At 48.7% G+C, this 15,666-nt stretch overlaps 2 protein-coding genes across 3 annotated transcripts in view; one reads left to right on the top strand and one right to left on the bottom strand.

Moving 5' to 3' along the window:
- NCBP1 (nuclear cap binding protein subunit 1) overlaps window positions 1-5,218 on the top strand; it is a 32,872-nt gene extending 27,654 nt beyond the window's left edge. The window contains exons 21-23 of one of the 2 annotated variants that reach the window (XM_062018712.1): window positions 1,299-1,442; window positions 1,847-1,960; window positions 2,836-5,218. In XM_062018712.1, coding sequence (XP_061874696.1) covers window positions 1,299-1,442; window positions 1,847-1,960; window positions 2,836-2,949 — 372 coding nt within the window. In that variant the 3' untranslated portion in view covers window positions 2,950-5,218. Of the gene's footprint in view, window positions 1-1,298; window positions 1,680-1,846; window positions 1,961-2,835 lie in introns of those variants that run through there. The other variant, XR_009820893.1, reaches the window with a different exon arrangement.
- Window positions 5,219-6,413: 1,195 nt separating this feature from the next.
- XPA (XPA, DNA damage recognition and repair factor) lies at window positions 6,414-13,782 on the bottom strand. The gene is made up of 6 exons (XM_062019057.1): window positions 13,525-13,782; window positions 13,036-13,155; window positions 10,788-10,893; window positions 8,938-9,103; window positions 8,157-8,274; window positions 6,414-6,628 (listed from the first exon to the last, which is right to left on the bottom strand). The coding sequence occupies exons 1-6, from the start codon at window positions 13,697-13,699 to the stop codon at window positions 6,480-6,482; spliced, it is 834 nt and encodes a 277-aa protein (XP_061875041.1). The 5' UTR covers window positions 13,700-13,782; the 3' UTR covers window positions 6,414-6,479.
- Window positions 13,783-15,666: the final 1,884 nt, after the last annotated feature.

Genomic DNA, 15,666 nt, shown 5'->3' with positions numbered 1-15,666 from the left:
CTCTTGCTGCAGCTCTTTATTACTGAGTACTTATAAATTAATATTGTGCCAGGAAAAAAACGTCTGTATGCAACAGTGAATAGTTCTGCAGGCTGTTGCTCTGCTACATGACCGTTCCTTTTAGAGGAAGGAAGCCGTCAAGTTTTGATGTCCCCAGCATGAAGTGGGTTGCCTTGCTGTAGAATGAGTCTGAGGCTTACATGCTTTCTTATAGCTCCTATTGGTCCTTTAGCCTTTTGAGTTCAGGAAACCTCTGTAAATGGGGAAAAAACAAGTTCTCATAGAGACAATATAACTAAATTCTCACTTGCTCAGGTAAGTTGTTTTTATTTTTTATGCTGATTCAGAGTAATTATGTTTGGATTGCAGGTTTCATTTGCTAGGCTGTAGGTGAGTGAATACATGGCCCGTGTTAGTCACAAGTTGCACATACTCCTTTTACAAATATTTGAGGTGTTAATTTGTGGATATTTTTGCATAGAAAAAAAACCTCTTATGTGACCGAATCGATATCTGCATTTGTATGTACCATAACCCATCAGATTCTGCCTTTTCTCCTTATACCTCTTGTAGTCTTCTGTAAGACTTGATTACCTAAGATCCCAAGTCTCGGGTACTCAGGCATATGTTATTGGAGGGTTTTTTGTTGTTGTTTGGTTTTGCTTTTGAGGCAATGAGAACTCTCCATGTTTCTAGATAGTAGTTTGGTGTCCATGCTGACCCTTTCTAGTCTGAGAGCACCCCTTTTGGTCATGAATGGAGTCCCCACTTGAACGCCACAGATTGCAGTCTCTAGTCCTCCTTTAGTGCTAACCAGCCAGACTCATCAAAGTTCTTGCACAAAGTGCGCTGGTGTTTGAAGCCCTGCTATTTCACAGCTGTTCATTGAAGGAACTGCCTGCCCTGCTGCAGTAGGTACACGTTTTAAAATTACACTGGAATTTTAAAGAAAGCTGTTTATCTGGTAATGATAGTCAGCAGGGGTTTTAACCTTTTGCTGTGTTTCCACTAAGTAAAGGATGGCTAAGTCTTTTAAGCTTTTGCTCTGGTTTCTCTGAACTTACCATTTTTTCTCAGGGCTTTCCCTTACTGGCATTTTTCCTTCCAAAATTCTTTCTTGAGTTACATTCACAGTAAATGTCCTTCAAAATGCAAAGCTTCCTGGGCTACAGAGCAGCTTCAGGTTGCTGCTTGCCAGTCATTCTTGGGAGGTTTCCAGATGTGGAAGCCCAGAGGGCAGTTTCAGTAGGCACAGGCAGCAGCCAGGCTGCTAGTTAGTCTTGTGTTGTCACCTACAGCGAGACAGTGACGATGATGATGATGACGATGACCGGAGCAGTGATCGGGAAGATGGGCCGCTGGAAGAGCAGATAGAGCGCTTGCAGGAGAAAGTGGAGTCAGCCCAGAGCGAGCAAAAGAATCTCTTCCTTGTTATATTCCAGGTATTGGTGGGCAATCTCCTCACATTCAGGTATTAAAGTTACTAGATTTATAAGCTTTAGGTGTCACTGCATCTCAGGCATCTTCTTGGAATAAGAATATGGGAAGGGGTTGATGGATTTGTTAGGGGTTTGAATCAGTCCAAATCATCTCCCTGCAACTGAGACCACTCCTGAGGAGAGTCTGTTCATTTTCAAGTGCTCAGGAGGAGAACGTACAACTTCCTGAACAACCAGAAGGTAACTGGATATTATTTGCTTACTAAATTCGGTGTTTGCCAAGCAAAATAATTATTCTCGCATTGCTGTTGAAAGCTGCTGTCCCCCAGGTCCTTTTCGTTGAGGTTAGGATCCTGCTTTCATTTGATGAGTCTGAAGTATGTGTCTTTTCCCTCTCTCTCCTGCAGCGTTTCATAATGTTGTTAACTGAGCACTTAGTGCGCTGCGAGACGGGTGGAATCGATGTGTTCACACCTTGGTACAAGAGCTGTATAGAGAGGTTGCAGCAGATCTTCCTGCAGGTAAGTTTGGTGTCTGGGTGTGCGAGGCTGCGGGCAGGGAGACGCTGGAAAGAGAGTAGTGTGTGGAGAGCTGCGTGGAGCGGAGAGCAGCACCAGGTGGCAGCAGCTCCCGCTAGAAGGCCGGCGCCGGATTGGGGCCAGCGCCGGGGCTGGCTGCAGCTCTGCCACCGGCTGGCCGGCTCCCACACAGTCGGAGTGATGCAAAATGGTACTGGGGTGCGGTTACGCGTATCACTGAGCTCCTTCTTAACCATGCATTTATAGTAGAGGCAAAGTTGTGAGAAAACACAAATGCTAAAACAGATGTCTTTTAAATTAGCAAGTGTAAATGCTGCAGAGTCCCTTTTGAGTGAGGTTAAACATCACCTAAAAAACAATTTTTGAATTCTTGGCTCTGTACTAAATCAGGTAACAAGTACAGGTGGCTGGCTGAAAGCACTAGTAACAGAAAATTATCCCTGTCCAAGCAGAAGATGCGTTTCAGAACAAGAGTGGTGGTGCAGTCCTCCCCTTGGCTGAACCCTCTCCTGGTGGTCTGTGTGGCCTCAGGGAAAAGCAAATACCAGGGGTGTCCTAGGAGATCTCTGCAGTTGCATGGTGTCCTGCACACAGTTCAGGGTGTGGGAGTGGAGAGCTACAGGGAGCATGGCGCTTCTCATGAGAGGATTTCAGCACATGCTTTGTTCTTGCAGTCAGTGGTGGCCCTGCATGATGCTTTTCTTGCCAGTGGCTACTGTGTGGTGGGAATCAGAGGTGGTTAACTATTTTGATTAAAATATTTGACCTGTGATTCTCACATGTCTCAACTTCTTTGCCTGTTCTTATATTGAGATAAGTGAAAACAATAAAGATCTGTTTTGGTTTTTGTCTGGCAGCATCACCAGATAATCCAGCAGTACATGGTGACCCTCGAGAACCTCTTGTTTACCGCTGAACTGGACCACCACATACTGGCCGTGTTTCAGCAGTTCTGTGCTCTGCAGGCCTGAGGATTACTCATGGGCAGTCTCGTCTGCAGGACTTCAATGGAATACCTTTTTTTTTTCTTTTTTGTAAACGGGAAAACTTGACATGGGGATGATTTTTTGACTGGCTTTCATGTGCTCATATGTAAAACTACAGTACTCTAAACAACAGCAAACTGTGTAAGCATCATAAGCCTTACAATATACGTCTGATAGGGGATAGATGTGAAGTATTAGTTCTTTTTGTTGTCTTTTAATCTGGTTTGACTCTTTGACTTCATGATAATGTTTTTGTTTCTCCCTTGATGTTTATATAAAAATAAAATCAGACAAAAAAATCCAAAACAAACCAAAAAAAACCAACCCAGTCAACCAAATAATAGAATTTGTTGTCTCTGCCTGGCAATCAGAAGAACTGCAGAAATGAAAAACAGTTCATCATGTTGTGTGAGTACGAAAGGGGATGCACCTTCTCAGTGAGCACAGTGTGGTCAGTTTTCTAGTATGGCACAGGAAAAGTGTCTTAACTTTGGGCATGTGGAACATTTGAGTTAAGCTTTCAAAGTAGTATAAAAGCGTAAGGATTTCTTTATTGCTGAGCCAGATGGATTTTCACAGTTGAAAGAAGATGGTTATAATACAATTGAAATACGTTTTTTAAATGTATTGCCTAGTATCTGTCGCAGCTATGAACAGCAGAGGAACTCCATGGACAGCCTCTGGAAAGGGCAGTCCTTTTTGTGGCATGGTCAAAGGATCACCATCACGGGTAAATACAGGCAGTGAACAAGAGCTGGAGTGGAGCAGACTTTGAACTTCTGTACTGAGCCTTACCTGGGTGTTGGGAACTCCCGACCCAGAGGGCAGGGCAGAGGGCAGGACAGTGTTCAGCTGGTTGGTTTATTTTGGCCTGTAACTGGTCAGGCTGCTGAGCTTGCGCTGGGCCAGAGCTGCAGGCCTGCATTGGTGCCAGAAATCTTTCTGGTAGTGATGGTGAGTGAAGCAAGTGCCCTCACCTTGATTAGTAGCAACTGCTTTGTGCTGGCTGCATCTGCTGCCTTCCTCTTGTTTTAAAATGTGACAACAGCACGTGTCTCCCATGTCTTCAGAAAGTGTTTTAATGTTGAATTAAGTGATATCTCACAGGAGACTTAGACTGGGAAACCACAGCCTGTAAACAGTAGCCTTAGTTTTGAGTTATGCAAGTCACCTGAAGTACATAAAGGCCAAAGCAGAGTGGTGTGTAAAGGCACTGCCGTCGGGGCTCAGGTCTACCAGTCTGCAGCATATTCCCAAGCTGGTTACTGCAATCTCTCCATTTTGCGGCTGAATGTTTAAGGAATTCCATACCCTGTGCTGTTCAGTTTAAGGTTAGAAAGTGGTGAGCTTTGAGTAATTTTGTTCCTGTACAAATTATTTTTTCAAGTATTATACCTAGTAATACATTTCATTCATATGTTGACCAATTGAACCCCTGATCAAGTGAGGAGGGTGGAAAATGGAACTTTCTACTTGGAACGTTGACTTAAGCTTGTGTGTGGCCTGTAGCAACCCTATGTATCCTTGTAGGCCTCGATCCATTACTGCCGCTTGCTATGCTTTCCCTTTTCTGGTTTGGCTGATCCCTCCTTCTTTCAGGGTGTACTGTTAGTTGTTGTAAATTTGCTTTACACAAGCGTCTTGTCAGTCAGGCACAGATTTCTGCTTCAGATCTTTCTCTTTTAATGTTCTTGAGTAATCAAATAGTTGTGGGGTTTTTTTTAAGAAAAACTTAATACTGTAGAGGTTTTAATTGGGGTTTAGTAGTTTTTTCACTGGCTCGGATCACTATCAGAGTTCTGATATTAGCTAATGGTGTGGGGATCTGACTCTAAATATGACTTCTGTAAAACTGATAATGCGGTTCAAACTTGCCAACCTGTCACTTCCTTTGAGCCGTGACAAATACGGGTGGCTGGGGATCCAGTTGCAAATGCCTGAGCGTAATTGTGTGATTTAAAACCAAACACCCATATCTTTCAAAATGGATTTGACTGCCATGGTGCGAGGGTGGGCTTTGATTATATTTCTTGAGCCTGTGAGACACCTTCCTGCTCCATGGGTCCGGTGGCGTCCACCTGACTTGACTGAGAAACTGTTTGGGTCTGTAGGCAGCGAGGTGCTTGCGTATTGACACCAGCAGCTAACTGGCGCAACTTGGAACTGCTGAAGCGTGAGGTGGTGGATAGCGTAAAGATGCTGTAGAAACATGGTGTGGTTGGAAAAAATGCACAACTAAAGACAAAAATAAATGAAGGTGAAGCAAATTGCTACTGGGAGTGTTTGTCTGACCTACTTTGAGGGCCCACTGGAGCACAGCAGTCATGGCAGTGTTATGCTGGTGTTAGGTGAAGTTTTGTTGCCCCCGCGCAGCTGCTGCTCTTTCCTGCCTAACTCAGGAGCCTGCTCTGGTCTGTCCTGAGGCGCAAGCCCTAGCCCTGCTGCCAGGGGCGGGGGGTGCTGGTGTGGAGTAAGTCCCTCTCACCTGCATGCTCCAGGCTGAGGGGCAGTGCTGTTGCCGCCTGCCTGCCAGCCAGTGTGGCCTGCAGAGGAGTTTTGGGGTACCCGGAACCATGGTGTTGGAGGGCTGCCTCCAACAGATCTGCCACGGCCTGTCCTCCAGCAGACCCCATATGCCCCTTTGTTGGGCCTGGCAAGCCCCAAGTCCCCTGCACGTGGTGGGAGGGCGCTGCAGGCTATAAAGCGCTGCAGACCATGGGAGAGCACTGAATGACGACCTATTAGTGGAACCATCAGCCCTCCCCATCCCCCTTTACTCCTGCAACATTCCAGTTAGTGGAACCATCAGCCCTCCCCATCCCCCTTCACTCCTGCAACATTCCAGTTAGAGGATCCATCAGCCTTCCCCATCCCCCTTCACTCTTGCAACATTCCCGTCATGCACAGAGGCCCCAGTATTTACAATGACAAACAAATGCAGATGCAGAGCTGTTACTTCAAGCACTCCCTTCCCTTTAGCCACTTCCACAAGCATCCTACAACAGCTCTAAGAACAAAAGACTTGCAATTTGGGAAACTTGAAAGTAAATCCACCCCCTACTGAAAGCAAACATCACTCCAGTGCACTTACTTAAGAGATCTTCCTTGGAATGCTACTCTCCCCTCCCCCAAGGACGGATATTTACCCTTTTCACTTACAAATCACTGACAAAGTTTTATTCCAGTTACCTTGGTCCAAAACTTGGGGGGAAAAAAAAACCAAAAAGCAATGGAGGACACATGTAAGGGCTCTTCAATATGAAACACGGTAGAGGTGTCAGACCCTCCCCAGGAGCACACTGCTTGCTTTCTGAGAAAGAACAAATTCACTGAACTGCTAAAAATGTGTTATATTCTACCTAAAGATCTGTCTTAAGAGCCAAGGCTTATTGTTCTGTGCAGAGCTTCTTACAAGGGAGGAACCAACAGAATTTGGCAACGGCTTGTTCGTAATTAGCATTTATTTGACTTTCATACAAAATGCCACTAAAAAGACACTGGAAAAAAAAAAACCACTACATCTTCTCATAAGTTAATTCATGGCCACATACAGTACATATTTTTTTATATGTATCCTCATCGACGTTTTCTTCTGGTCCATACTCATGTTCGTGGATACTGGCTTCCTTCTTCCACAAACTGCTCCTCACAGCACGGCGGAGTTCTGATGAGAAACACAAGAAAATGTAAAGATTTTTAATAAACTTTAAATACAGGTTAATGAAACCGCCTCTTCTGAGGATTGCAGATTACAATCTGCTTGTTGCCTGTCTTCCTTAAGTTTTGGGTGAGAATCTCCTGTTGAGAGAACAAGCTTTGACCTGCCTTGCAATCTTCACCTTGTTTGCATATTTTAAAGGATAAGAACTACACCGACACACGCAATCTCACAGGAGAAGGTTTCCCATCTGGACTAAGTACGTGTTGTGCTCCGCCATTTCACGGGAAGCCATTCAGAGGCATCCAAAAGGGGTAGGTGGAATCCAGAGAAGTTTTATATAAAACCCCTCATTGTTTTACATGACCAAGAAGGAGTACTTCTCATTCAGGTCACAGTAAGCCTCCTAAATGACTTGGCACTCTCTGAGCTTTATGCCCAATAACGTGAGTTGCTTCTGCAGCAGCCGCAGTGAAGTCAGTGGGTTTTCAAGAGAGCACAGGCTTGAGCACAGGTTTTCTCTGGCAGCAGAGCCCCAGATATTATCTGGATGTTGCAAGAGGGTGGCGAGCACGCCGAGCAGCACAGCTCAGTGCAGTCATGTTTGGAGCCAAGCCGTTCAGGCTGCAAACTCTGTCAGGTTAAGGCCTGTCCTTGCACTGAACTCTGGCATCTCAGCCACCGCCTGCTGCTAGCTCCTCTGCACACCAGCAGCCTGGGCAGGGGTTACTAGCTCACTCTCACATTCTGACTGGTCAGGACAGCAGCAGCGCAGGCAGCTCAAGTGTGCTGCCTCGCTGGGTGCCCACCCGAAGCACAGCATGGATGCTACAGGCAGCACAGACACCATAAACCATGGCTCTGGCCAGGGAAGAAACAAATGTGTTCTTACTAGCATGCTGTGCTGAAAGTATTTTTCACAAGCTCTACCTACTAAATACTCTCCTAAATATTTATTAAGAAAAAACAAGGACAATTGTAGTTTTTTGTGTGGAGCCCTTTCTGGTAATGGGGAAGGGGCCATAAAGATGGCTCCTAGACAACAATGAGCAGGAAGAGCATCAGCTAGGAACACTGTCATGGGTGGGAAAAGACACCTTCTAACCTTCACTTGCAGTTATACTGGCTGAAGGCACAAGTGTGACAGAATTATAACCCACTGCCACAAAAATCCATATTCTCTGCAACCCAGGAAATCTGGCAGGAACAATCTGGCACATTCTGGGTCACACCAAAACATCTTTAAAAAAAAAAATCCCCCATAACGGACCATCATAACCAATTTCTGCCACTCACGTCATGTCTGTAGGACAACAGTGTGATTCAGGTTGGAGGAGACTTTGGATCCCTGGTCCAGCCTCTCTGTCCAAAACAGACAGTTCTGAGGTCAGACCAGGCTGCTCTGGGCCTACCCACAGAACTCTCCAAAAACCTCCATTTTGCCACACTTCAGATTTTCTTTATACTTTAATCAGATGCAAAAACAAACAGAACTGCACTTTAGGTGCTACAGTAAGTACATTTAACCTTTTACCTTTAACTTTCTTATCAAACTTCTTCTGTTTCATCTTCTCTCTGGTATCACGGCGGAGTTCCTTTGCTTCTTGCAATGATTCTTCACTACCCCAGACTTCAAGAGAACGCTTGATTACCTACAGGAGGAACATAAATGTGTTTCTCTTTCCCCTGAAATTATAAACTCTTCTAACAAGTGTATTTATTTTTTTTCCCTACACATACACAAGCCAGCACAATCCTGCCTCGGCCTCCTGTCTGTCTCCTTGCTTTTGACTGGCAAACAGGGCCTTCCTTCCACAGCAAGAGGCAACATGGATATTTATTATCAGCTACATGTAACTTACTCAGGAAAAGTCACACTGAGCACTAATTTCGTGTATGTTCCACTAAAACAGAAGCATTCCTACAAAAGCAGCAAACAAGAAATGGCAAGAGGCCTAGAAAATGTACTTGCCCTTCCTGCTGCTTCTGCGGCCAGAGCTGCAAACACGAGGCCACAGCCACAAAGGGACAGACAGCAGCAGCTGCCCTGAACGCTTCAGAGTGGCAGTGACAGCCCATTGACTCCACGACCTGGAGTTGTGCAAACTGCTAAGGCTATAGTCCACCAACACCTTCAAAATGCCTCCAAACATGGGTATTTTGATGAGCGTGCACAGAAAACTTACACAAGTGACACACAATACACTAAGCTTTGACAAAAGCATTCAGGAATCAGAACTGAACTGACACCATTTTGGCTACCAAAGTTATTTAAGGGTAAAAAGAGGTCTGAAATAGGCTAACAGTTTTTATACCTGTAATTTTAAGTAAAGTTTCATGTCCCCCCATCGTGGGTTATGAGGGTTTTTCTTCACAATGAATCTGAGCACTGGCTCCCTCTTGTCGAAGTCACAGTCTTTAAGAAGATACTCTTCTTTGGCTTCTGTCCTTGTTATAAGCTTATGCTTATCTTCAGCATCTCTGGAGGATGTAAAAATAACGATGAGAAAGCCACACCTAAAAACCACATTATTAACATCCAAGTCCCCACCACTTCTAACATTCCTGAAATACAGGCAGACCTCATCCTCTAGGTTTTTTTGTAGGCAAATAACTTTCGATTCCAGCAATCTCACTAAACTCCAGGATAAATTAAGTTTTTAAATTCTCACATTCAAGCAAGCACAGGCCGAGAAGCCTGTTTTTCTAGAAGAGCTTTTATTTGGACAGGGAGTAACTGAAACTTTGAAGGAGTACGAATAATTTTAGGTATTCACCTAACCCAGATGCAATTCGAGAGGACAAAAGTACAAGCCCCACACATGGTCAAGAGAGAAGGAGAGAAAGAATGTGTAACGTGAGACAGGTCAGATCACCTGAGAATATACACACTCCATATGCTGCTAGATCACAGAAACAGATTAGCAGCACAGACTGAGCACTTGATTAGCAGCACAGACAGGGCATTTGTTTCTGAATGCAAGAAAGTATGCAGAGGGACTGTAAAACAAAGACCTTGAAAGACTCTTAACATCTACCAGACTGATAATGAAAAACTGTGTAACCACAGCAGCATTTATGACTCAGTGAAAAAAAACAGCCTTTCGCAATCCTGACTGAAGTCTAACTTGAATTGCTTGAGCCGGAACACTCTGCCAAACACTAAGTGCTAGCAACGGTCATCACGGAAGTACTGCTGCAAATGCAGCTTTACTAGAATTCAAAGTTCACAGCAAATGCTAATGCACCGAGGAATCTCTAACGCTCAGCCACAAGAGCTACTCAGACCGGGGGAAAAACCACTCCTAAAGCTTCAAGCCCTCTCAGCATCCTTTCCCCACCCGCCGTACCTCGGGGGGACAGCACTTTTGTGTCTAATGCCTGTGAACTGCCTACACCACGTGCGCAGCCCCGACTGCTCCCCATGCGAACGGGAAGCTCTCAGAATGAACTACCGGCTGTAACCATTTTTTTTTCTCCTCTTCCTCCCCACAGCTCCCCGCCATTCACCCCATTCATCCTGACTCATGGGCGGCTGGCAGCTTCAGTTGGTTTCATTGCCCCGGTTATCTTGATGGCTTTTGGAGCCTTTTCCACGTTTAAAGATAAGCACGCAGGGGCTGCCTTTGGCCCAAGGTCACACCCCTGCTTACGCAGGTTAACCCCGCACCTCCCGTGGGGGCTCTGCCCCGCAGCTGCCGCCCTCCCAGCCCGCTCTTGCCGACTTAAGTACTAACTGCCTCCGGGTCAACCCGTTGGGACAGCAAACACTCCCTCCCGCCACCGCCCCATTCCCCCCTCCCCCCCTCCCCCCCCGCCAAGAAAGCAGTTAAGTCTGCCTTTATCAGTTTTTTTGGAGAACTCGACTCTGCAAGCAGATACTAACGTCCCTTAACTCCTCTCAAAGCCTCATGGCTCCGTGAGGTTACAGAAAACTCTAGCAGTGCCCCTTATCCCCAAGACAGGCTGATGAAACAATGCAGCAGTCCTCACTCATCTAAAAGGCAGTAGAGGTTTATCAGTCACCTTCCATTTATTTTTTTCAGTTAAGTTACTGAGAAATGTCTTTTTGCTGACAGCATTTGTGATTCAACAGAATGATCGCAATAAATTATAGCCAGCAATCCTTAGATAAAAGCTTCCCTTGCCTGATCATTTTTAATACCTGCAATTATCACATGTTGCCCAATCAAAGTGCTGCATAAGGTAGGAATCCATGAATTCTTTGCCACAGTCTCCACAGATGAGATAGTCAAATTCTACCACGGGTGCTAATGGAAAAAAATTATACTATTTTTAAGGAACTAGGACGTTAAAAACAAGCGTCTGGAATTGGTATTGCAAGTAACTTTACTAAAATTCACATTATAGTTCTTAAAGCATTTGTTACAGACTAGTTTCATTCTTCTGCTGAAGTTTTCCAGAAAGGCAAGAGTACAAATTCAAACCCGTTATCATGCAATCCCATCGCTTCTGGTGAGTTTCTACTGGAAGGTTCGCTGTACTAAGTATCAGATTTCAACATTCAAATTCATATGCACACATTTATTTAGACTTAACCGTTTAAAAAAAAAAAAACCCACACAACTTAACAAAAAAAACCCCAAACCTCACGATATTCTCCTCATTTCCCCATAAAGTGCTTCACATCCCCCACCCTGCCGCCTCCTCCCTTCCGGCCCTCCAAAGCGTGCCCCGGTTTGCAGAGGACGTGCAGGCAGGAACGGGAGGAAGCAGCAGAGGGGATGCAGTTTGAAAAGGGTGGCTAGAGCAGGAAGCAGTACCGGAGCCGCGCTGGCATCATGGCTCTCTCAGCTCTGCTCCAGTTTTTTTCCTAGCTCAGCCACACCTGCCTCTCCCTAAATGAGCTCGACGGAGGCCTGGGGCGCTTGGCACGGCTCTCGGGTCCATTCCGGCTGGCTGAAACGGAGGTGGATGGCCAGAGAGCTGCTAGGAGTGGAATGGGGATGGAGCTCCACTACAATCCTCTCCCCAAGCCCTCTCAGCACTGCTCCAAGCCCAGACTCATCCCGGTGCCAGCCACCGCTTCTGGCCGCGTCCTCGCCGGGCAGATCAACCTCCAGCGTCATCGCCATCTGCTTCATGTTCCACAGAGCAACCAGAAAAACCCGATTCCGCCAACCGCAGCTAAAAGGAACCCTCCCTTAACAGTAACATTGTAATTCCGCCAGAAAAGTAACATTTTTACAGATTCACAAGCTGAAAGTGAGGCAACGCTGCAGAATATTAACAACACCTGAAAAATAAGATTAATGCTTTACATGCAGCGTCATACATTTTTAATTACGTTTGCATTTATAGCAGATTCGATATAGCAAAGGCGATATTTTTACCAATTCAGTCCGACTAGCGACAGTAGGGTGCTCGGTACTTCACATAGTCACGCTCTTACATCACATTTCATCATTTAAGGCAGTATTCCCGAACGTGGAGACGTTTTATTCAGACAATGACATTATGAATTACACAGCAAAAATACCTCCCCCCCCCCCCTCCCCACGTGCAAAGGCATGCCAAGTTCTACTAAATTTATTGTTAAAAGCCCCTCAAAAGAAGTTCAGGCTGCTAATTGTCTACACTGTAAATGAAATCTGGTGGTGACTTCTAACAAAGAGATACACTGCACCATAAGCCTCGCTGCTTATTCACAGCAGAACAAAGCAAGACAAAGACGATCCCAGGGAAGAAAGTGAATCTAGTTTGGGATCTTACTTCTCCATTTGCTTTTTGGAGGGAGAATATCACGAGACAGAATGTCGAAATCCTCCACCAAACGATCAGCAACTTAGCATTAATGTTTTAAAACGATAAAAGCTTGCACTGCAGCAGTGCCCAGGATCTTGGCAAAAGCGATTACCGACCTCAAAATTCTCAAAACCGCCGAACCCGCGCAGATTTACACTTACTTTTATCTTAAAATTCAAATTCCCGAAATAAATGGTGGAAATAGCGTTTACCGGAGAAAGGAAAATGCCGCTATACTCAAGGGCACGGAACGCGACCCACTTCCGCGGCTTAAAATTCTTCATTTTTAATTTGCTAGCCGCTCTAATGCCGAAAAGACCGGACGCGCCAGAGACCGAGCACGTTCTGAAAGCCGCGTTGGGAGGAAAAAGGAAGAGAAAAAGGATTGGGGGCGGGGGTGGGGAGGGGAGGGGAAAAAAAAAAAGGTCGGAAGAAGAAAGGGGAGAAAAAAAAAAAAGCCCGGGAAAAAAAAAAAAAGGCGGCCATGCCGCGTTTCTGAGCCCGCGGCTGCTCTCTGTCGCCCCCGCGCCTTCCTGCCCTCCCCCGCGGCCGCGCGGCGCCGCCTCTTTCCCGCGCCGACCCCCCCAGGCGGGGCTCGGGCGGGTTCTGGGCGGCTGGCTCTCTTTTTTTGTCTTTTTAAATGTTACCGGGGGGGTGAACGATTTTCTCGGCGGCGCCGGGCTCGTCGTCGTCGTCCTCCTCCTCTTCCAGGAAGAAGCCTCCTCCCGTGTCGACGACCTTGGGGGGGGCCCTCGCCCGCGCGCCGCCTGCAGAAGACAAACGAGACGCCCCGTTTTAGCGCCGCGGCGGGAGCCGCCGTCGGCAGAGGGCGCGCGCGCGCGCTCCCGATCCGCGAGGCGGGGGGCCACGGCGCGCGCGCGGGAGAGCGAGGGGGGCCCCCCCCCCCCCACGTTGGGGGGGGGCACCTTCGCGTGCCGCGGCTTCCCTTCCCCCCCCATCCCCCCGGCGCCTTTCCCCTTCCCCTTCCCTCACCCCGCCGCCTCGCGCCCACGGGCAGCGCGCACCCCCCCTCCCCCCGCCCCGTCCCGTCCCGTCCCGTTCCCCCGAAAAGAGAAAAAAGGGCGCGGGGAGCCGCCCGGCAAAGCCGGGCCCGTCCGCCGCCGCCGCCATCCGACCTGCGGCAGGGTAGGGCCGTGCCGCCAGCCGCGCCTGCCGCAGTGCCAGCGCCCGCTGCCGGTTCCGCTCGATCTTCGCCAGGGCCGCCGCCGAGAGGGGCGGCCGATCGCCCGCCGCCGTCGATGAAGTCTCCTCCGCTGGAGCCGGGGCCGAAGTCGGGGCCGCGCCCGCCATGGCGGCGGCTGAGCCGCGGAGCCCGGCGGATTCCCCCCCGCTCCGGCAGCGGCGACTCGCCCTTCCCCTCGACGAGCCGCCGCCGCACTGCGCCGGCGCAGAGAGTGAGGCGGGGGAGGGGGCGAAAGGGGCGAGGCCCCCGCGCAGGCGCGCAGCCGCCGCCTCGCCGCCCCGCACCGCCACGGCGGGTCCCGCCCGCTGCCGCGCGGGGGGCGCTGGGACGGCGCGAGGCGGGGGGGAGGGGGCGCGCGGTGCCTGGCGGGCGGGGGCCTCGGTCCGCGTGGCGTGGGGGGCGGGGGGTGCCGGCCGGCTCGGGGGGGCCTCGAGCGGGGCCGTGGGGGGCGGCGGCGGGGCCCGCCGGGGCCGGACTCGGGCTCTCGGCGTCGCTCGCGGCGGCCGGGGTGGGGGAGGGGAGGCGTGACCCTGCGATTTCCGCGTAGGGCCGCGTGTGCGCTTTCGAGCGCTTTCTGCACCAGCCTCTTCCCTCAGCCTTGAGCAACCCCGTTTGAAAAAAAGCCCAGCGTGCATCCGCCCGCCCCTCCCCCGCACGGCGGAATTCCTACACAGCGTCACCCGGCAAATCCCCCTTTTGTCCACCAAACCCGCGCGGGCAGCCTTCCCCACCCGAGCGCTGGCATGCGGCGGCTTTACAACATGGCTGTGGCAACGCCCGCCGGACGGGCGGCTCTGGGACGGCCCGGGCAGCCGCGGGGCCACGTCTCGTCAGGGGCGCCCACACCTCTCCTCACGCCGGGGAAAACATGGCAGCTGCGGGACGCTGGCCGGCGCCTAACCCAGCCGGGCGGCAGGTCGCCGAGACTCCGGCGCCGAGCCTTCCATTGCAGCTTCAGCCACGTTTTCTTCCCTGAAAGGGGCACTTGACTGGTCCCGGGGCAGCCCGTGCGCTGCCCCCGGTGATCCGAACTGTGTTGGACATGGGGATCGAGAGCTCTTTGCCAAAGTCCCCGTAGCTACCTTTAATGGTTGCGCGTGATCCACGCGCAAAAGCAAAGGGAGAAAAAAAAGAGCCTGTAGCCTTCCTTACTGACGAAATACACGTAAATGGCTTTGTCATGCAAATGTGGCTCTAAGCCACTTTCATATAAAGCCAGCTTAAAGCCGAATAGCCAGTGATCCGCGATTGTCCGTTAGGCAGCGCCTGCCCTGTCCTTGAAGCTTGGGAAATCAAGACATTGGCACAGAGGCTTACTGCCTGCCTCCATGCCGAATCGGATGACCTCACAGCACAGAAACGAGTCTTTCTCCCTCTTCCGTGAAACTAAATTCATTTCCTGCCGACCCTTCCCTGGTTCCCTCAGGTCTCTAGCACCTCTCCGTTCCAGTCCTAACTAACCACTGTAGTTATTACCGACACGGACAGAGTTTCTGCTGTGTCGGTAAGCATTTTATTTGTCTTTAGCCTGACGCCCGTGGTCGCAACTAACTTTTAGTAGCAGCCAGCAGAGTGTGCTGTGAACGCTAAGAAAAGAACATCCTGCTTCTGCGATTTAAAAAAAAATATAGATATATATTTAAATGGAGATTAAGAAGGACATTTTAAGTGGTTCAGATATTTGCATGAGTGGTAGGTAAGTTCCTCCTGTCAATTAAAATTCTACTCTTGTCACAGATCACAGAATCACTCCTTAAAAATTAATAACCAAGTCATACTAAGCTCTCCGCTTTCAGCAAGATTGCTATTCAGTGTTTGTATAAAGTTGGAAAAGTGCCACAATGAACATGTCCAAATACTTTTCATAGTCAAAGAGAAAGGTCTACACACAAGACGTTTAATAGATGTACATCTAATTTGTAATCCTGGCCTACAGGAAACATCTTATGAAACAGTACAGCATGAGCATACATTTCTCTGACCTTTACTCTGTCCTTTGGACTTACTTACTGACTGTGCAGTTACAAAGAGATATGTAAAATCCCTTAGGAGTAAGTAAAGTAAAAGCAGCTTG

Source organism: Colius striatus, chromosome Z (assembly GCF_028858725.1).
Source record: "Colius striatus isolate bColStr4 chromosome Z, bColStr4.1.hap1, whole genome shotgun sequence".
Lineage (NCBI taxonomy): Eukaryota > Metazoa > Chordata > Aves > Coliiformes > Coliidae > Colius > Colius striatus.
The sequence above is the reverse complement of the archived record's forward strand: the minus strand, read 5'-3'. Positions and strand labels throughout refer to the sequence as shown.

Coding starts and splice junctions, on each gene's coding strand:
- XPA (XM_062019057.1), bottom strand. CDS start 13,699: ATGGCGGGCGCGGCCCCGACTTCGGCCCCGGCTCCAGCGGAGGAGACT. Junction 8,275..8,937: donor AACTTTACTTAAAATTACAG/GTATAAAAACTG, acceptor TTCCTCCTGTAG/GTAATCAAGCGTTCTCTTGA. Junction 6,629..8,156: donor GTTTGATAAGAAAGTTAAAG/GTAAAAGGTTAA, acceptor GTTTCTCATCAG/AACTCCGCCGTGCTGTGAGG.